The sequence below is a fragment of the Mchenga conophoros genome, linkage group LG18 (assembly GCF_057382185.1).
Source record: "Mchenga conophoros isolate Kocher_MC1m ecotype Shallow Benthic linkage group LG18, M_conophoros_male_GT1.1, whole genome shotgun sequence".
Taxonomy (NCBI): domain Eukaryota; kingdom Metazoa; phylum Chordata; class Actinopteri; order Cichliformes; family Cichlidae; genus Mchenga; species Mchenga conophoros.
The window spans coordinates 3275067-3297839 of record NC_140543.1 but is presented as its reverse complement, the minus strand read 5'-3'; the positions used below and the strand labels follow the sequence as shown (position 1 = coordinate 3297839).

The 22773-nt window shown below is 44.5% G+C and overlaps 1 protein-coding gene across 1 annotated transcript in view; it reads right to left on the bottom strand.

Annotated features, from left to right (window-relative positions):
- Positions 1-22773, bottom strand: part of tmeff1a (transmembrane protein with EGF-like and two follistatin-like domains 1a) — a 108181-nt gene that overhangs the window by 58185 nt on the left and 27223 nt on the right. Inside the window, exon 2 of the mRNA XM_085254353.1 lies at positions 3696-3805. Within this exon, the coding sequence (XP_085110479.1) occupies positions 3696-3805 (110 nt within the window). The remainder of the gene's footprint in view (positions 1-3695; positions 3806-22773) is intronic.

Sequence of the window (22773 nt, the reverse complement as noted above, 5' to 3'; positions counted from 1 at the left end):
GTTGGTCAGGAAGTCCAGTAACCATTTGCAGATGAGGGAACTGATACCCAGGTCTGTCAGTTTCCTGATGAGTTGTGAGGGGTGGATTGTATTGAATGCTGAACTGAAGTCTATAAACAGCATTCTGGCGTAGGTGTTGTTGTTGTCCAGGTGTGAGAGGACAGAGTGCATTGCGATGGAGACTGCATCCTCTGTGCTCCTGTTCCGGCGGTATGCGAATTGGTGGGGGTCCAGGGTGGGGGGGAGACAGGATTTGAAGTGTGCTAGGACCAGTCGCTCTAAGCACTTAGTGATGATGGGGGTGAGTGCTACTGGGCGGTAATCATTGAGGCAAGATGGGTTGGAGTTTTTGGGTATCGGGACGATGGAGGTGGATTTGAAGCAGGCCGGTACCACAGCGTGGGCCAAGGACAGATTGAATATGTCTGTGAGCACTCCTGCAAGCTCCCCAGAACACGCTCTGAGAACACGCCCGGGGATGCCATCAGGGCCTGCAGCCTTGTGGACATTGATCCTGCTCAGCACCGCTCCTACATCGGTGGGGGAGAGAGTCAGAGGTTGGTGGTCTGGCGTCATGTCTGCTTTGGTTGTGGTTGTGGGGTTCCCTCGCTCAAAACGAGCATAAAAGTTGTTGAGCTTGTTGAGGAAGGAGACATCAGAGGATGCGGGGGAGGGTTTGGTGGTCCTGTAGTCTGTGATGGTCTGGAGTCCTTGCCACATGCGTCGGGGGTTGGAGTTGGAGAAGTGTTCTTCTACCTTCTTTTTGTAATGGTGTTTGGCTTTTTTGATGCCCTTCTTTAGATTAGCCCTGGCTGTACTGTAGGCGTGTGCATCTCCTGACCTAAAGGCAGTGTTGCGGGCCTTCAGGAGGAGACGAACATCCCGGTTCATCCAAGGCTTCTGGTTGGGGTACATGGTGATCCGTTTCTGGGTGGTGACACTGTCTGTGGTTTTGGAGATGTAATCCAGTACAGATGAGGCGTACTGGTCCAGGTCTGTGTGGGTGAACATATTCCAGTCTGTGTTTTTAAATCTGTCCTGGAGCACTGCGTCTGTCCCCTCTGGCCACACTTTAATTGTTGCACAGCAGGTTTCACACGTTGGATGAGTGGTGAATACCGAGGTGTGAGGAACAGGGAGAGATGGTCCGATTGTCCAATGTGGGGGAGGGGTGTGGCTTTGTAGGCTCCAGCCAGGTTGGAATACACATGGTCTAAAGTCTTGTCTCCTCTGGTGTGGCAGGAGACATGTTGGTGGAATCTGGGGAGGACTGTCTTTAAGTTGGTGTGGTTGAAGTCGCCAGCAACAATAAAAGCAGCCTCGGGGTGTTTATTCTGGTGTACCTAGCTTTGTTAGCGAATTTATTTCATAAATGGGGTGCAAAATATAGACGCACATAAGTGTTACTAAAGCATGGAGTGTGCATTCCTGTCACACAGTGTTTACACCCCTCACCCCCAACTAATAGCTGCCCCTCCCTGAGCCTGGATTTGGTGGAGGATTAAAAGGGAGTTTTTCCTCCCCGTTTTCAATTCAATTCAATTTTATTTATATAGCGCCAAATCACAACATAAGTCGCCTCAAGGCGCTTCATAGATACAGAGAAAAACCCAACAATCATATGACCCCCTATGAGCAAGCACTTTGGCAACAGTGGGAAGGAAAAACTCCCTTTTAACAGGAAGAAACCTCCGGCAGAACCAGGCTCAGGGAGGGGCGGGGCCATCTGCTGCGACCGGTTGGGGTGAGAGAAGGAAGACAGGATAAAGACATGCTGTGGAAGAGAGACAGAGGTTAATAACAGATATGATTCAATGCAGAGAGGTCTATTAATACATAGTGAGTGAGAAAGGTGACTGGAAAGGAAAAACTCAATGCATCATGGGAATCCCCCGGCAGCCTATGTCTATTGCAGCATAACTAAGGGAGGATTCAGGGTCACCTGGTCCAGCCCTAACTATATGCTTTAGCAAAAAGGAAAGTTTTAAGCCTAATCTTGAAAGTAGAGATAGTGTCTGTCTCCTGAATCCAAACTGGAAGCTGGTTCCACAGAAGAGGGGCCTGAAAACTGAAGGCTCTGCCTCCCATTCTACTTTTAAATACTCTAGGAACAACAAGTAGGCCTGCAGAGCGAGAGCGAAGTGCTCTAATAGGGTGATATGGTACTACAAGGTCATTAAGATAAGATGGGGCCTGATTATTTAAGACCTTGTATGTGAGGAGCAGGATTTTGAATTCTGGATTTAACAGGAAGCCAATGAATGTTGTCCCCAAAGCGCTTGCTCATAGGGGGTCATATGATCGTTGTGGTCTCTCTGTATTATACTGCATAGGGTCTTTATTTTACAAAACCCTGACACAGGAGCTGAGACGTGCATCTGGACATTCATCCCATCCACCTACTGTTAGACTACTTAAATGACAAGAAATGTTCAGCCTGTGTTAAGGAATAAAGGTGGTCACACCAAACATCAACGTTCAGGCTTGTTAGAATTGCACAAACTCTGTTTTTGCCTCATAAGCTGTATTTCTGTGCATGTTTGCATGTTTCAGTAAACTGCTGCAAACACTTCCTGTTTTCATGGCAACCTATAAAGACATGCGGGGTGGCAAGACTTTTGCACACAGCTTTCCAAATATTTACTAGAATACCGTATTTTTGCACCGTAAGGCACATTAAGCAAAACAAAACAGTCAGATAAGTCAAACTTTCCCATGTTGTTGCAGTATATTAATGACTAATCTCGTATTGTGGATGGATTATCTCAGTTGTTCTCCTGACTGAAGTTTGGTCTGTTTACAGCATCCTGCCATGCGATTGCATTTGTCCCTAACCATCGGGAACCCTCACGTTAACTTTTATGGAGTGGAAAAAAGTTAGCGTTCATCCTCCAGCTTCACTGTTTATGCTAACATAGCCGTGTCGCTAGCGACCACGTAGCACATCATTATATACCAGCTAGTCCAACTTCAGTAACCCTACAAAAGTCACTGTTGTTTAGTTTCATGTCTTCACATTTTAATTTTTTCAGAAATCTCTCAGTCAGAACATGCTATATCATGTTTAGGTGGAAACTAGCGAGCTAACTCCATGCTAACTTCAAACTCCATTAAACTTAATAAATTCTGTTTTCATGGATGCCTGGATGTTAAACTTAATTGTTGCACCTTATTACAACGCTGATCATCTTATTAAAGATGAAAGAATTTAGACAGTTTCTAACTCTCAGTGATGCCGCAGTGTTCGTTTGTTTTTGGGACCTGAAGTGGACGGAGTTTAGGACCCAGATTACTCCGCGAGGCTCCTGACGATAGCTGTAATGCTCCGACAATCCATCAGGCGGTGCGGCTTCGTAGCTTACCAAAGTCGTACAAAAACATTTTCTAACAGATTTTTGAGCGCCGTGTACCACATAAAATGGGTTTGAGGTCAGTAAGCACATCAGAATTCATACATAAGGCGCACCGGATTATAAGGCGCACGGTCGATTCTTGAGAAAATGAAAGGATTTAAAGTGCGCCTTATAGTGCGGAAAATACAGTAATACACTTTATAGATAATATCAGCGAATGTTTCTGGAACCTTGTTAACATCAACTAATGGAACACAACTCTAACTTAAACATGTCATTGATGAACAGGTAAACGTTTTATATCCAGTAAGATTAAAAAAAAAGCAAAATGATGTCATCTACCTGGAACTGGCAGACACACTTGAGCTGAGCACCGTCCTCTCTGCAGGTGCCCCCGAATCGGCAGGTAGAGTCATCACAGACCCTCAGGTCGCTCTTCTTCTCTGACAGATCTAACGGCAGAGACACAAACAAAGGCAGCGCGTTAAATACGGAGACAGACAACAGGCAGGCGGATCAATAAGGTGAGTCACACCTGCGGCACCTCCACGAGTGCTGCTGCTAAATCCCGACATCCCGGCTCTGATCACACGCTCCGTCCAGACAAGTTTATGAGTTTATGAACAATGAGAGCAGACGGCGAGCTGAGCTGCAGGAAAAATACGGACACGACAGAGATGATTGTTTATCAGCCCGAGCAGACACCTGGACTACAGGTGAGTGTTTACACCGGGGAAATAACAGATGGACTCGCAGAGCTGAGAAATCTGCTCTCCTCAGAGGGAAGAAAACTGGTGGGTGGTATCATCATTAATGCACAAAGCAGAAGTCACTTCTCATCTTCACCTGCCTGAGGAGCTGCTCACAATTACAGGAGTCTGACTGTACTCTGACTCACAGAGACGGTTCAGGTGGAAAAAAGCTCTCTCCCGGGGAATCGCTGGCTTCTTCGCTGTGATTTTTCCTCTTCAATCTAACGCGCTCGGTTGAATCGGTTACTGTGGATTGGTGCTAAATAAATCAAGCTGAATTGGTGGTGTAACCTAACCATGAAAACCCTGCTGTATCCCAGTAAACCAGCCTGATACTATCGGTAGATCCAAGATAAACGGAATAATCCGGGATCAACCTATCCTGACAGTGTTTACATGGATAAACATGTAAACACTATGGCTCAGTTTCACAGGGATGGACAACAGTCGGTCTCGTCTTAGACCACAAACTGTTTTTAATAAAGATCCTTTCAGTTCGGTGCTAGGCTAATCCGAACCTGGTAAACTGGCTCATGGAATTAGAACTCCAAGAGGTGCTACTGTATGACTTCAAAGGATAAAATAATAATAACAACAATAATAATAATAACAATAATAATAATAATAATACTAATAATAATAATAATAAGCCCCCAGCTTTGCATGGTGCACAGTCAAAATAAGCCTAAGAAGGATTGTTAGCAGGTGGGAGGGACTTCTGTGAGGCAACAGCTAATTTGGGGGATTCTGGTGTAACCAGCACATATCTGAACCAAACTTTGGCCTAACAGCCAATAAAAAGGTACGATAGTTTACAATGAAATAAACAAGGAGCCTAAAAATACATAAATTATAATGAGTCAATAAAATCCTCATCAGGAAGCTTGTTAGTTTTATTTTATTTATTGAATGTTTAGTTACATTAAAAAGAAATTCAAAATAAAAATCTTTATAAGTTAATGCACGACATGGTTTTTATTCTCGGACTCTGACTCGTTTTATCCTCTCGGTTCATCCGTCTGAAACAAGCCCTTCTACCTCCATCTATTCAACTTGTTATTTGCCTCCCCTCTCACACAAAAGGTTTTAATATCAGAAGCCCCGCCCCTCTTAGTAGTAGAAAACACACCTATATGATACTGAGTGTTGAAACTTGTTGAAACATCAGAGCGCCGCTCTCAGGCTGAATGCTGTGGGGACAAACTCGCAGCTGATCCTGAATCAGTTTGGCTCTTTAAACTTTCACTCACGATCAGTTCATGAAATGTCACAAGGCGACTTATTTATGGGCATTTTTATCTGCGAGACTTCTAGAGCCGACACACACACACACACACACACACACACACACACACACACACACACACACACACACAGATAATAACAGGCCTACACGGCTCAGAAATGTGCTGTGAACTTGAATAATCCACATTTCCTTTGAGATTCCTGCAGCAGATTCCCGCCTCGGTGCCGGCACGAGCGCTGCCGAGTGGCTTTGAGGAGCCGTGTAATGGCCTGTAATTACTGTTTGCAAACCTCCCCGAGTCCCAAAAATGGCCGCCGCTGGCCGCAGTAACAGCCAACCCTGGAGCTCAGCAGCGTCTCAGAGACGGGCAATGTGAGCCTCCAGCTGAGAAAATAACACTCAGACTCAACGAGCAAGAAAACAAAAGAGTAACAGGCGAGTTTGGAAGAAGTCGTTCAAGGTAACAACAGCCGAGTTTTAAAATGAATGTTATGGTGTCTGATGTGAAAATCCTCTTACGTGTTTCAGCCAAGGCCCACGCGCAAACAGATGCTGTTTAAGAAATATCACAAACATTCACCGATGCTGAACGTGTGAAGCTTACACATGTGATCAGTTACTGATCAATAATTTCAGTTTTCCTCACCGTGAACCTCACACTGAGCCAAACAGCTGAGGAGTCTCACCTGTTTGATCTGAGAGTTAATCATCAGGATGCTGATTAGTGAACGTGAACGTCACATCATCAGAGACGAGCAAACAAAACATCAGATTTCACTTTCAGGGGTGAATTTGTGACAGAGAAAGAAAAATAAACTGCGGTTAAAGTTAAAAAGGTTAAAAAGAGCCAAATGGGACAGGCAAAAAAGAAGAAGAAAAAAAAAAGTTAAAAAGGTTAGTAAAAATCCAAAAATGTGGTAAAAGTAATGAGAAGTAAAAACATGAGAGGAAACAATACAAATAACAAACACAGAGAGCTTCAAAGATTTTTAACAAGTCAAAATCTTTTAAAAATAAAGTCAGAAAAATTGTGCAAAAAAAAATTTCAATATGAGAAAATCTTAAATCTGAGATTAAAAGTATTAATCTCATATTAAAATTACTGGAAAAGAAAAAATGTCAAAAAAACTAGAACAATATAAAATATGAATATAACACAATGAGCCAAAAATAACATTAGAAACAGAATCTCAAATATGAGAGAAGTTATTCAAAAATTCAAAAAAGTTAATACAGGAAAAAATGAAATAGCAAATGAAACACGTGAGACATAAAAAAAAAATACAGAAAATGTGAGATATGAAGTTTAAATTCTGACAGTAAACGTTCAGAGCTGCAGAGCCAACCATCGTTAAACATCCCAGAGTCGCATCATCGTTTGTCCTAATGCCATCCGATCGTCCGGCTGCTCCAGTTTCCTCCACTTATTGATCTCATTTCTCAAATCTCAGGTGTCACCTTCTCGATTTTGACGTCTCTGTGAGAAATAATGGACAAACCCAGGAGAATCAGAGCAAATGAGCCGGTTCAGCAGCCTCGTGTAGGTCTGCAGGGCAGTCGTGGCTAATTAAGTCCAAGCAGCAGCCACATCCATCAGCCTGGAGACCGACTGCTGATCAGCTGTGTGTGTGTGTGTGTGTGTGTGTGTGTGTGCGCGCTGCTTCCTGTTTGCAGGTTTAATACCCAGACAATTTGGGATTATGCTGAACGACAAGCCGAAGTCTTTAAACCTCCAGCTGGAGACAGACACACATGCAGATGAAGGCGCCTCGTTCACAAACCAGTGTTGGCGCTGTTTGTGTGTTGGCGCTGTTTGTGTGTCCGCGCCGTGTTATCTGCCTCCGCTGCTGATGTTTTTCTGTTTGTAGTCGACCCCGGCCGTGTTGTGTTCGGGTTCCTCGGCCTCATACATTTTACAACAGAAACAGGGATTTGAAATGCACATAATTCCCTCCTTTGGATCGGAGCAGAACTAAAGAAGCTGACGGAGCGTGGCAGCAGCCGCCTGGAGGCACATCCACCTCCCAAATCCCTCGAGCCCGGCCCGGTCGTCATGGCCACCCCGCCTCTCCTCCGGCTCGTTATCTCACCCCCCTACCCCCCCTCCCCTGCAGCCCTGACTCCAGGAGATGGACGTCAATACTTCATCTTCTGTCTGCTGCTCCGAGTCCTTCGACATCCTTTTAACCCTTTCCCTGCAGAGACACAGATATGTGACTCCAACACACCGGAGCAGACACAGCCCGTCTGAAAGGTGGTTAGAACTGCTTTTCTCTGGATTTACAGGCAAATCTGGGAAAGACTACTTTTTTTTTCTCCTATTAAACCCTCTACAGGACCCAGATGAGCTACCTCAGCCCTAAATGTTACCATCGTGTTCTTCTTTCACCTTTACTTCATTTAAGATGAGACCCAGGCTGTATGAAGACTGACCTACCTGCAGTTTATTCCACATCTGGACTGCATTTCTTCACGTTATCTTTTTGGCCACAACGATGTTGCTTTTAACACTTTTACCAGCTCAAACACGGCCATGAGACCCAGTTCAGGGACGTCACGCCTTGAATTCCTCCACCCAGTTTCATGAGTCAGATCTATAATAAAATATTCCTGCTACAGCTGTTATGCTGGAATCAGATATCGTGTGACTCTGTGGGGACAGACTCAGTCTTTAAGCCAGCCTCGAGTGGACATTAGAGGAACTGCAGACTCTGGCTCTGTAGTGTTGGTTTAAGCTTTGTAGCTCTGGAGTTTAGCAGTTCAGATTACTCATCGAAACTCAGCATCGCCTTACTTAACGATAATGTAATCCTTGTAAAATCAAATTAGTAAAGTAGCCCTAATTAGGCCCAAATGTGTCTGCCATCTGAAACATATTTGAAAATTTTACATAACAGAAAACCACGGCCTCCTGGTGGGCAACGGCGGTACTGCACGTAAGCAGCAAATTCAACTTCTTTTATTTAACTGAAAATCTTCTTATTTTCTTCTTCTTCTTTTTTTAAAGAAACAGATGCACAACCTTAAAAATCAGATGGTTTAACGTTTATATGACTCACGCCTGACTCAGAACATGTAGGATGTATTAATTCAATTCAACTCAACTTTATTTATACGGCACCAAATCACAGTCACCTCAAGGCGCTTTACATTGTAAGGTAGACCTTACAATAATACATACAGAGAAAAACAATCATATGACCCCCTATGAGCAAGCACTGTGGCGACATTGGGAAGGAAAAACTCCCTTTTAACAGGAAGAAACCTCTGGCTCAGGGAGGGGCGGGGCCATCTGCTGCGACCGGTTGGGGTGAGAGAAGGAAGACAGGACGAAAGACATAATCTTTAATAATCCTCTATTTCTGATCCTGAGAAATTAAACTGGAGAGTAAATCACCACAAAATCAAAACAAATAAATAATATCACAAAACTTTTTTTGTGCAGTTTTGTGTGATTTTCTGCTCTATGATGATCACAGCAGTCATTAAAAGGTTTGGGTTTGCTGCAGAAGATTTAGAAGTGGGCCTCTACAGTCTGGAATTTGGCCGGCTGCTTTAGAGCGATGCCAAAGATATTAGCAGCAGATTCTCTATAGCTCACAGTCAGCTGCCTCCCAAATGGCCCTCGGTACGGGGAGCACCAACGACAGCTTCACGATACGAGGTTTAGTCCCGACACCTTTCAATCTCCATCACATCCAACACCCTCACCATTCACGTACGCCCAACATATCCAGACCTCGACATCTATGCTATCAGGATAAGCCGTGTTATTCGCCTCCTAATGTTCTGGCTCATCGAGGATTCAGAGTTTGAAAAGGACATCGGAGAAAATTAGAGCGTCCTTAACAGCGTCATCAGTGAAACTTTCATCGCACTCCGTTCTTCTCCAGACAAAAGATCGTTTTCAAAGGCAACAGGAAGTTCAACATCCTCTGAAAAGTTCTGATAAAAACCATTCACACACACACACACACACACACACACACACACACACACACACACACACACACACACACACACACACACACACACACACACACACACACACACACACAGGCTGATATCTCCAGAGTGAGGTTCATTTCATAGAGAAGTGGAACCTTCTCAAGGACTGCTGTGGCGTATTGATTTGGTTTGCTAAAAGCAGAGAATTTATCCTCGGCAGAGACGAGAAACAGGAGAGGGAGGCGGCGTGACATTCATGTAAAGTACAAACATCAGTGATGCATGATGGGACTTCACCCCCCCTCTCAAAAACCCAAATGTTCCACTTCTTTGTGCCGTTACAGGCACAATGGACCCACTGCATAACAAAACTATCGGTTTGTGATCGTTCACTTTGTGCCTAAAACCCATCGTGAATGCTGATGTGTGAAGCTGCACATCCAGTATATTCAGATTTACCAAAGCCACGAGGAAACATGTCAGAGCGCCTTCAAAATAAAGTCAGAGCACAAAGGAAATGGCTGTGAAACAGAAGAATCTCATTCAGTCTTAACGTCCCCGGTGATTTACAGCTACACAATTACCTCATTACGAAACCTGGAGATGATCCCAGAGTTTAACAACGTAAAATACAATAAACTAACACAGATGACAAAAGCTGCAGTTCCCCTAACGACCATTTGAGTCCCATGTTTAAATGTTGAAATGCCCTCAGCCGTGTGTTTTGTGTGAATTAGGAAAAAACGGTATGGCTTCCTCTGAGGCAAGAAAACAGACTTTCTGGGAATCTTCATCCGAGGATGAAACGGTCACCTCACCAACACCCACATCTACCAGTTTTCAAGCTACTACCACCTTTCAGTGTTATATACACACAGCACCAAATCACAACAACAGCTGCCTAAAGCACCTTGTGTTTCTGCAGCCATCAGTGATGATACTTAAAAAGACAGTTAAAGGCTGAATAAGCTGCACAGGTGCAATGACCTCATCCAGGTATCTGCTAATTAGCGCTCAGTGAAAGAGTTTCTCACCAAACCTGAAGCAGAAACTTGTCGGATGTTCTGACCATCACGGTGAAATTTTAACACACCAGCAGTTCCAGTACAGCCCACTGGTCCTGCTCAGTGATTCCAGTTAGCTGAGGTGAAGCTAAGCAGACAGCTAGCAGGGACACTTCAGTTCAAGTAGTAACTTCTCTGTTAGGCCTTAAAATGGCTCAACTGAGTAACAGGCTTAAAGTTGTCCTTTAAGGCTGTAAACATGTTTATTTCCTTTGGACATTAGAAACACTGGAGTCTGTGTGACGGACTCACTGCTGGAGCCTCTAGTGGCCTTTGAAGAAACTGCAGCTGTTAGTGTTTAGCTTCATTTTGAACCCTGAGCTGACACGATGATGTTGATGACTCAGTGCACGAGAAAGAAACCAGAAAGGCCGTTTCTGTCGCAGCGAGTCTTCACTCAGTCCTCGATTTGACTTTGACTTGTCTCAGTAAAGTTGAGTGACGCTGCCTCTGTGCAGATGTTCCTCTGAAAATCATGAATTCTGATTAATTACTACAATAACTGTTTCGCTCAAGTTTTATATTATCGTAGTTTTAGTAGTAAAAATAATGCGCTTTAAAAACAGCTACATCTTTATGAGGCGGGATCGTCTGCCAGGTTTCACTGCACCTGTTTCCTGTCTGGGATTTATTCTCTGATTTATTGATACTCCACAAAAAACTGCACGCTTTTTGGAAACAGGCTGTGAGAGTTGTTCATAAATGTGTCTTCGCTATCAAACGTGGATGTGAAGGAGAGCGCAGAGTGGGGCTGATGATGGATCTGAGCTCTGCTGACTGATGAAGAGTAAACGCTGCGAGCTGCTCGGCTCCTGTTTCTTCCTCGATCTTGGTGAAACCTTCTGACCGCAGCAGCTGGATGAAGAGCTTTTGTCTGTTCTTCTTCTGCTGCTTGAATAAAACATGAAAGCCCGACAGCCCCTTCCTCCTCCTCCTCAGCTTTATCGCTGCGAGCGATGCGAGCATGATGTCTTTAACTTTAACACTTTTAAATAAAGTGTTTGTTATTTTTTTTAAACTACAGCTGCCTCCCTGGCCTTCAGTTAGCGTCTCAGAAGACACGTTTAACAAAGACAATCTACAGACACTGAGTTTTCAATCTGCAGGGTCGAAGAGAGAAAAAAACTTCCTGCAATAAAACAGAAACTCAGAAGTGAACTGAAATATTCTGGGAACGTTAACGTTAACGTCCCTGTGATGTCTCGGTCTCACAGACTGGACACGCTGCTTGTTAACCAAGCTAGTTAGCAAATACAGTGACCTCTGGCTCCAAAGAAACAACATGGCGGTGGTAATCGTGGCATGAGTAGGAAAATGCAAATTCAAAGCAAATACAAATACATATCAGTGCAATTTAAAAGTCTTTAAATTAAAAAATCCACTTGATGCTGAGTCCCAAACACTCGTCGGTTTTATAAACTGGATTCTCGGCGATGGAGGAAAAGCTCCCTGATGCTGTCTGAGAGCAGCTACGTGACTTATCGTGTCCTACAAACAGAGAAAGTCACTGGGCTGAAAATAAAACTGATCCCTAATCCCAGCTGTTGGTTATACTTTGGAAGGAAGTGATTCTCCCACTGGCGTCAGAACTGAATATTTATTATGGGATTTGAAATGGACCCAAAATCCTCTGAACTTCATATCTGGTCTAAAAACATGGTTACGATAAAATTCCTCCTGAGCGCGCTCGCCCTTTCTTCCTCGCTCTGCTGGGCTCTGAACGGTGTTTTTTCCTGAAACGATCCGACGTGTGAAAACAAAAGTGCAAATGAGGCCAAAGCAGCAGCACACAGCACAGAAACATGAGGCGGCGATTACATTTCAGGGATTTGAACCCCCGACCTCGTCTGAATCTCAGCAGATGCTGCCGAAGGACCTGCTGTTCAATCACAGCTCCTCCTCCTCTTTGTAACTGCAACTAATTTGTCCAGGTTCGAGTTTTTATTTCCTCCAGGGCGTCTGAGCGCGGGAGGCCTGGAGGGCCGGCAGACGCTCGGCTCGTTTGGCTTCATCAGCCGCGGCTGCTGCAGACTAATCTTCACCTGGGAAGCAGCGAGTGCAGCGCAGAGATAACAGCTTTGATGTTTTATTCATGTCGAGCAGATCAGAACGACACCAAAACTCCTTTTAGCTTCTTTCTGGAGTCTGACGCAGAGACAGAGCAGGAAGTAATTGACCTCCGGGGAAGTCTCTCCAACAAGTCGGGTCGCAGTTTGCCGTCAGCAGATTGGCTCGTTAGTAACAATCAAGCCTGAGAAGGAGTTTTCACAGAGACATCGTCTCAGATTTTCCAGCATTCTGGAAAATCTGGAATTCTCTGTGCAGTAGTGTCAGAGCAGGGTTCTTTCCTTGGACTCTGGATATATTTGGATTTCATTAATTCAGCAAAGCGTTAATTCAGACAGGGCGCAGAGTCAAGCTCCACCGTGATCCTGGCAGATCAGCTGATCTCAACGCCAACCAAGATCAGCTGATGGCTCAGCAGATACCCGTCTACACAGCTAGCTGGCAAAGCTCACAGAGGGAGCATTGTTTAGCATCTGATATCTGAACCAGCTTAGGCTGTGCTTTAGCCACACGCTCAACATGAACATGATGAGAAACTGGAAGATGTCCCACACACGTCCACATCTTGAATCTTCACTCTCAACAGTTACAGAAAATGAGTGTTTCCTTCAACACAAACCTCACAGGCTGTTGGCTATAAACAGCTAATGCTACCCAGTCCTGTGTTTAGGCTAAGGTGTGACCCACCTGCCACAGGCTTCAGTACAAGAGCAGCAACTTCAGGTCAGAGCGACGGCACAAAGTAACCAGCTTGAATTCACGTTTCTATAAATCTGCAACTGTTCTGTTGTGAACACGCTGCCAGATCTCTGACTGATCTGCACTAATTTCAGCTGTGAAACCAGCAGCTAAACTCCTGCCTTTTACAGCCCGTCCTTCAGGTGTCTCGCCATCACTAAAGTTTTTAAAGTCGTCCCCTGACCTGTCCGCGTATCGTCACGGCGAGCTGCAGAGGTGTGAAACAGCCGCTGAGCTGTGACACGCTTCAGACCGAGGCGTTAAACGAGCCGCCGGACCGACTCATTATCCAGCCCGGTGCGTCCGTGAAATAAAACTCACTGAAGTGCGATTTATTTATCCCGCGGGCCAGAGCCCCGCCTCCAGGTGGCAGCAGCGGCGCTCACCTGCCACCTTAGCGCTCGGCGGCTTCCCGCCATCTCGGCCCGACGAGGCTTTAATTGTGTTTGTAGTGTTTATGAGAAGCTTCTCTGAGGCTGGTTTATTCATGGACCTAATGATGCCGGTCATCACAGCCGCTGACGCTGAGCCACACATCAGGGTTCATTTAATCACACCAACAACAACCCGCTCCTGTCCTGTTCTTTAATTACACATTTCAGCACATATTTCACTCACAGAGGCACCGAGAGAATCAAACGGCTGCTTTTCACTTTACTTTCATTCAAGACATTCTCCAAAAATCCATTTAGTAATTTTAGAGCTTCATTTAAAAAACCTCACTTGGAAAAACTGCAGAGAGAAATGAAGAGAGATGTCCTTAAAGCTACCCGACGCTGCAGCTGACGCTCCTCGCTGATTCACTGCTCTCAATATTTTTGTTGTTACAGTTAATGGAAAACCTATTTGCAGATGGAAAGTACTTTCAGCCATAATTCAGGCTGTATTTTATTTCTGTTTTGCCTGACATACAGTGCCATTATACAGGCGCACATTATGTGCAGTAAAAGCTGCGCGACGGGGAGCACTTTTCAGCCAATTTGACTTCGCCCCACAAAGAGCTGACAGCAGGACATGCAGGCTAACATTTGGCTGAAAAGTGAAGGTTTTAAAGCTATTATGTGCTCCTTTTACATGAGATGGCAACCATCAATTGTACCGCAGCAGCACGCTGACGCTGAGGTGGAAAATTATTTTTGGAAACACACAAGAGCGACAACAAAGTAAGATTGTGATTTCCTCAGATCAAAAGTGTGTCGCTGTATTTGGATATTTCACATTTATTTGTTATATTTGCACATTTAAAATGTTTATATCATGCGTATCAAAGCTCTGCTGTTACTAATGTTATTAAAAATATACAAATATCAGCATTTTTCAATGGAAGCTCATCTCTGGGATCAACACGGATTACCAAGTGTTGATCCCAGTTTTCTGTTCGTACTGCATCAGCTTTATTATTATTTACCAAAAGGACAATCTTCAAAGCTAAATGCTCTTTCAACCCCACACAGAGCCAGTAAGAGTCTGCGACGTATCATCGCTCAGTTTGGATGCAGCTCATCCTCGAGTCAGTCGCCACAGACTCCTCCTCCTTCACAACGACCGTACGGCGAGTGACTATTTTTTGGATTTTGTTATGGTTAAAAGTTAGGGGCGTGGCCTCTGCTGGAAGGTGACACACTCGACTGCTAGGCTTACCTCTAATGAAGTCCTCACCTGGAGCTCTGATGCCTCTTTGACGTATCCAATAAATAAACATCTACTGGATGCACTGGGTTTGCTGCCAAAGTGTGAAACTAAGCACTAATTATATATGCATGTTGCACGTGCTTATAGATGCAGCTTTATAAACTAGTTACCATTAGCTTGACACAGAGCACACACCTGCTTATCGAAACATGACTGGCTCCAAAACAAATGCAGAGTCCAGAAACCAATGGGTGGATGTGTCCATCTATTATATCCAGTCTGTGACAGACGGATGAAGTCCATACTAGAAGATAAGGAGGGTGGTGCACGGTGGAGTAGCTCAAACTTTGATGTGAGACGAGACATGGGTTCACGTCAAGTGTTTGGATAAATATTTCTGGATGAAGTCGTCTTATTTTTCATGCATTTCATTTTTACTTTAGCTTCAGTCACTGTTTGGTTTGATTTCTGAACCCAAACTACTTTGTTACGCTTATGCGGAGATCACCTCGGGGCGCCCAAGTGATCTCAGCAGAAAAACTCAAACAGTGGTTGCATTTTTTAAAGAGAGATTAAAAGGATTGATGTTTCCAGGCTAGCTCTTCCACTAGAGTCAATCATTTAAAATCTCCACCCTTCGGTGAAGGTCGGTGATGTCGTCAACCAGGAGAACAAAGGAGGAGCTTGTTCTTTTCTGTGGAGTCGGCACATGAGTGGTTGGGTCACTTCACTAATTTCTATGAGAGCAGGCACGCATGAAAAGAAAGTACAGGCCAGGAAGTCTGGCCGGATTATCACAATAAAAGATTTAAAGGTCGGTAAAGTATTTCACTGCATTTCTGGAGCTCTAATGCTTCGATATGCTTCTTCATTTATATAAATGAGGGGATTGCATTTCCTCCCACTGAGCTCTAATGTGGTCCTTGTCTGCTTACATAATTAAAATTAAGGACAGTCAGAGAAGATGAAGAAACAAGAAAATGATTTTAGTTCCTGAAGGCCGAGTCAGAGCTGAGCTTCAGAGAAAGAAAAGAGGAGAGCGAGGCAGAAAGCAAAGACAGCTCCTAAATATCCAGCAGACAGTCGGAGGAGGAGGAGGAGGAAGACGAACAGAGAGCTGACGACAGGATGAAAGACTTTAAGTGCTGAAAGAAGTCAGAGGCTGGCTCACCTCAGGCTCTTAGTCTGGAAGATATATGCAGTGTGTGTGTGTGTGTGTGTGTGTGTGTGTGTGTGTGTGTGTGTGTGTGTGTGTGTGTGTGTGTGTGACAGAGAGAGTGGGAGAATCCTATTATCTAAACTGTAATCAGGCTGACATTTGAGAATCATTAGAAAGAAAGCCAGTGTGTGTGTGTGTGTGTGTGTGTGTGTGTGTGTGTGTGTGTGTGTGTGTGTGTGTGTGTGTGTGTGTGTGTGTGTGTGTGCATATCCTTGTATTCCTTATACTGTGAGGACTTCGTTTTTGGACTAAAAACATGTCTCTCTAAGACAAATTAGGAAATATAACTGGTTTAAACCAGTTAATCAGATGATCCAATCAATTATTTGCAATTTTTAAAAAAAACCCCAATAAAATATAATAAATCTTCAACTTTCAGAAAAGATTTGCTGCTTTTCTTTTTGCAACTTCCACGTAACAACCTTGAGGACAGTGAATGATAAAAGTCTGGCTTTGTTCTTATTTTCCTTCTCAATGTTTATGCTACAGCAAACAGTGTAAAAATGTTAGCCTAGCTAACAAAACTGCTTCTATCAAGCCTGATTTCCTTGTCTCTTTATTGGCTAATCATGAGAATCAGATAGATTGGGAGCTATTTTGTGTTCATGTCAGCATTAAAAAAAAGATAATAGCTATATATAGCAAAAACTATAACTGCTAAGAGAAAATTAAAGTGGATCTGTCCTTCTCCGTCTTAGCTTCTGTCATATAAACTTTAGCCATGTTTAGCATCCACCACTGTAATAGTCGTGGATGCTAAAGATGGCTAAAGTTTCCAAGTAATCTTTGTAAGCTAAAAGCTAATGCTTCAGACTGCTCTGCAGACTCGAGTTTCAGGCATTTTTTTCTACCCTATCTAAACGATGACAGAATATCCCTAATATGGCCATTTTTGCCTCCAAAAACAAGGTCAGAGGACAGAAATCATTCATGTCAATATTCCTTTAGTTTAAACGCTCATATTCATTTAATGGTGGTGTGTGAAAGAAAGAATTCAAGTTTATTAAAGCAACATTCACCTTCACTTTTCTGATGATGCTTTCCTGCAGGCGCTACGAGATTCTCTAATTATTACAAGGACGAATCTAATTGTTTTTAGGTTCACTAATTTGCAATAACAGAGTATTTCTGGGTAAAAAAATATGAAAATATTTCAGTTCCTGGCTAAGGCATTAACAGAAGTGTAACCCTGGTGCAAGCTCGAGGCAGTAGCTCAAGGTAATTCTCCTCCCGTTCACCTTTGGCTGCGACCCTGACAGTAATCTGTTTTCTACTCGTCCATCAGTCCACTGAAACCTCTGCTCTGCTGCTCTCCTCACTGTTCGAGCCGCTGCAGAGGATCTCCACACAAACCTCCTCCCCTCCCCCAAACTCTCAGCCTGCCACAGGAGACCGAAGCACTCAGGTCGACAACACAAAACGCGCACGAAAAGAGACGAGGCCAAGGCCAGTCGAGAGGAGGAACCGCGGGCGCTTTCATTCTGCGTGTTTGTTGGCAGCTTTTATCCGTCTGTCCATGTTGTTCTCTCTTGTCAAGCTTAAAGGTGGTTTCACCGAGGACAGAAATCCAAACAGGCCAGAAACTCCTGCAGCTGCTTCCACCACCACCGCAGCCAAACGGACATTTAGGAAAGAGCAGCGCTCCAAAAAGACTAACAGTCAGATACTCGAGGAGCTAAAAGGCCCCGTTAATCACATTTAATAGCCTCACTGGCATTACGGGATGCCCTGCAACAGTTTTAGGATGGTGTCCTAGAAAAATGTGCAATAACCGTCCATGCGTCTGAATCGTAAAGAGCACCACTACCATTCAATCACTGCGCTCAGAAGGATGTCATACGATCCACTGACTGCTCCTGAAATCAGACTTTCAAATGTATTATTTTGGTTTCGTTGACTGAATGTTGGAACCTTCGTGACTTAATAAATATAACATCTTTATTTCACTGATTTTGTTCACCTTAGTTTCACGGCGCACAAGCACAAAATGTCTGAAGGCTTTAAAGGCTAAACAACAATCAAAGACCGACACTCGACTCTGACACCTGATGGCTACGACGGGACCCCGTCGAGTGAGCCGGCTGGAGGGGAAACACAAGAAGGGCTGAAGCTAGTTAGCAGTGACTGAACTTTCAAAATAAGAGCGCAGATGACGGTCCATTAATTACAAATGATGCTGTGTTTAAAAATGACTACGATGAGATGGAAAACGCACCTGGACAGCTAAAGATACACCTGAGAGGCTCAAGTACAGTCAGTGTGTGAGACGCAGTCTAACGGGTGAAAGAGGCCGTCCTTCAGCAGAAGCTAGTAAAAATATGACAGTCATCGGGTGACTTATCCAGTGACAGGAGCAGATTTTGGGGCTCATGGTGGATCTAAGACATCTGACGGTGATGCTGGAACAGAATATGTGCCTGTGTGTTGAGACCTGACTGACTTTTGGCACAAACAGCAGAAATCTGGCGACGACGGTTTTACAGCAGCTTACCCAACAGGGCAGAAAAAGCCCAATCTGGCACTGCTGGCAGGTTAAATAAAGCAGAAACACTGGAGCCGCTTTCCACAGCTTGAAGCTTTGAAAATAAAACTATCTGCTGTTATTATGTTGAGGCGACTCTTTGAATTAAAGTTGACATATGGGAAACAATAAATAGCTTCTATTCATTTGAAAAACTGAAAGCTGAAAAGTCCTGGGAGCGCGTTTGTGTTGGGGGCTGTTTGAGTGCAGAACAGTCTGCATGTGCGGCTTTGCTGAGTTTCAGCAGGAGTGAGTCTCAATAACCTGCAGCAGACTTCACTGACATTATTGTGATATCTCAGTTTGTGTCACTTTTTTGGCAAATAATCCAAAAATGAGCTGTGCTGCAAAGCTCCACAGGTAAGAAGATGATTTTGAATTTGAAATTAGACAGAATTTAAATCAGGCAGGTCCCAGCCCTCACAATCAGCTATTTTTGTACACAACCTTTGACCTTCCTGCTGTGAGAAAAGGATCTCCACAAAGGGAAAATGTCCTTTTTCTTTTCTTAATGTTGAGCTCGGAGAACGTCATCAGCAAAAAAGATCCAAATAAATCCATCAGGGCAGGAAAACACTTTTAAGCTCTGTTAAAAACTGCAAACAAATGATTGTTGTGCTGCAGCCTGAAGCCAAATTCTGTTTTTCTTCTTTTTAAATTCAGCACGATTTGTTGATAGCCAAATTGAGCGTGAGTGTCATGGGACAGATCACAGCTTAGTGATATGAGCTCCGTATCAATATGTGGGCAGAAATTAGTTTAGAGCCAACCCCACATGGTGATGTGACCCTCGAAAGTTCACCCAAAATGCATTTTTGTAAAGTTTTATCTGATAAATCACCTGCTCGTCCCTCTGCGTCACATCAGACCGCTGCAGTTTCATGAAACTGTAACATTAAAGTAAAGAGGAAGAGCTCACACAAAGGAAAGACAGGAGACAGAGAAGGGCATGATGGGAAACACAAGAACCACTAACGAATGAGGACAAACTCAGGACCAGAACCTGGTACCACGACAGGATTTAGTCAGGGCCGCTTCTTCTCTGCACATGAGCATTGTTGCGTTAACGAAACGTATTCCTCATTATCCTTTAAATTTCAGTCCTTTGGTGATTTCTCTGTCTCTCTTTCACTGCTTTCCTGCGGCTGTCTCACCTCCTCCACCAGATGTTTCCATCCCGGTGGTGCAGCTGCATCCAAACCCTCGAAGCAAACCGCTTCCTCACAGTCGCCATCATCCTCCTCATCACCTCGCCACCGGCTGTGAATTAGCTTGTGTGTCAGCCTCTTCAACTTCCTCCACCCCCGCGAACCGCTGTGTAATTTGCATAATTACCGCCCTATAACTTCATACAGTGTAATTTGTCTCAATACGATGTCGGCCGGTGAATTAACACTGCAGCGAGCTCAGCTTTACTGTATGTTGGTGGGTTTTTCTTAGACTGTGGCTTTTTATGGCAGGAAGGATGTAAAGAGCTACTTTGTCTCAAACCAACTGAGCCTTACTCACAGCTCTCAGAAAAATGTTACACTTCCCAATCTGCAGCAAAGTGTTTTATATATTTTCGACTCAGCCGATGTCGGATCTATTCTGTCCCATCTGCTCTCACCTGCAGAGGATCTGACATTCAGACTAATGTGAGAAGGCAGATTTTTGGTCTCATTTATGTCACTTATCTCGCCTTCAAAGACATTAATGACTGCAGGGACGGGGGTTCAGCACACGTCAGTTAAATGTAGCTCCGCCCACTCTCTGTAACAGGACTCGGTATTTCTGCAGTGGCACCAACGGAGGATAGGAACAGTGGATTTTTATTTCGCTTCTTTTTTTCAGTTCTGAATTGGTGTCCATGCAGATGTGTTCTGGGGTGCAGCGGTTAGAACATCTGCCTCACGTGTGACAGCGCTGGTTAAAGACAGAGAGCAGACACAAACATGCACTTTCATCCCCTTTGGGAAATAAGTGAGCAGCTGGGTGGAAGCAGTGCCTTCTTCTACATGCATGATGTGAGTCAACAGGTAAACCTGCAGGTCTCGATGTTCACCTGGTTGTTTAACGCGGTTTCATCCTCTCTGTGGGTTCTGCAGCATTTTTATGTGCACAACACTGAAAGAGGTAACAGCCTGATAAGAAACAACAATGCTTGTAACTGTTGTGTCAAACAAAACATGTGACATCACACGATTTCTCCTCATAAGCTTCTATAGATGAACGATGAAGTCGGGGCTCGATCGCGGTCACAAGCTCAACAAAGGCTTTTTTTCCTATTAATGAGTCGATTCAGTTTTATTTATACAGCTCCAAATCGCAACAGTCACATCAAGGTGCTTTATATTGTACAGTAGATTCTACTATAATACATACAGAGAAAAGCCCAACAATCATATGACCCCTATGAGCAGCACTTTGGCGACAGTGGGAAGGAAAAACTCCCTTTTAACAGGAAGAAACCTCCAGCAGAACCAGGCTCAGGGAGGGGCGGGGCCATCTGCTGCGACCGGTTGGGGTGAGAGAAGGAAGAAATTCAATGAAATTCAATATTAGCATTAGATTAGATTCATATTTACTTCACCTTTACTGGGATCTCTGCATATAAAAAACACACACTTGTGACTCGACCACAGCTTCGTGCATCTCTGCCATCTTTGGATCTGCTTCACTGAGCCCTGATGTCAAAACCAGACAGACTGGCTTCATTTTAAATGAGAGATTTGTTTCTCTCCATGTTTGCAGAGGCTCGTTTATGTCCTCCTTAACTTTTTGTTTCAGCAGGTGTGTAAGAAAGAGTGGAGGTGAGACAGGTGAGGCATTTCACACACTGCCTGAGAACGATGAGGACAAACGTTATAAATCGAGGCTCGCGCTGCTATAAACTCCCCGTGAGTGTTTCTGTCTCACCAGCTCTCATGAGTGTGCTGTTGTGTTATTTTTAGTCTGTATTACTGAGGGTGGAGAGCGCTGACCTGCACTGGTCTCGGTCATGGAGCCCACACAGCACGACGATGTTGGACTGAAGAGTCTCGTTTATGAGACTAAACTTGTGATCCAGCGATGTTCTCCCCTTTGTTTGCCACATCACAACCAGGCGTGCAAGAAACGATCTTACAAAGAGTTCAAATTGAATAAAATCTGTATTTGTGTCTTAATTATTGTGTTTCCTTGAGCGAGACCTTTGAGCTCTGCTGCTGGTGTCCAGTTCTGCTGCGTCTGTGTGATTTCCCGGCTATAAAAGTGCTGCTTTCACTGTGGAAACCTCTTCAGAGCGTCTGCGAGCAGCGCCAAGCAGAGCCTGAGAGGCCCCTTTGTCCTCCTCGCGGCCGTTCTCACAGACTGTTTACGGCCTCTCTGCATGTTAGGACTGTTTATGAACCTCGCAGACGCCCCTGTCAGCTCGCCACGACCTCGCAACCGACCCAAAATCTGTCACAATCTTCCCCCGCGTCCCGAGGAGCGGACAAAGAGCCGGCGAACCTCACGACAGCAGCAACGACACATTTAGAAACCTTAATGATTAAACTGGATTGTTTAAAGCCGCTGTCACAAAGCAAACAGACGACCGTCTTGGTTTTCTGCCTCGCCTCACATTTGCATTTTCAATTTCAAGCTCTCACGTTGGTTTTATCCTTTGTTTTATTTCCCCTCCTTAACCGTCTGTCAGGATCTGTCTTCCTTTCTGCCTCGCGGTGTCTAACCTCACCCTCACCTAACCCAACCAATCACATAAATCTCACATCTGGCGTGTTAACGGCGCAGCGGAGATGGAAAATTTCTCACCCTGGTATTGATTCAGAAGCAACGTGATGAGCGCCTTAGTTCGAGACATCGCTTTGTCTCCTCTGGAAGACAAAAGAGAGATTTTAGCGGCGAGATGCTGGAGACAGAAACGGCCTCCGGCTGCAGTCGGAGTACTGCGAGACAAAAACCTCAGAAGAAGAAGCAGAGCTACTGAGATAAACAAGCGGCGAGACGCGAACTGCAAACAGGTGGAAGTCTGGCGAAAGCAGCCGGCCCCACACAGAGCGAGGGGGCTCATCAAGCTCGGCCGACATTTTCAGCGCCATCAATCAGAGTCAGACAGGAAGAGCGTTTAATTTAGCCGAACGCAGCTCAGCGTGGAGGTTCCTCCTCAAACGCAGGCAAGTTAAAAGAAAACACCAGAAATAATCCTGCATTTCATTATTTCTCAGTCTCAAGCACACTTGTTAGCTTCATTCCCAGACTTTAAAAAAAATA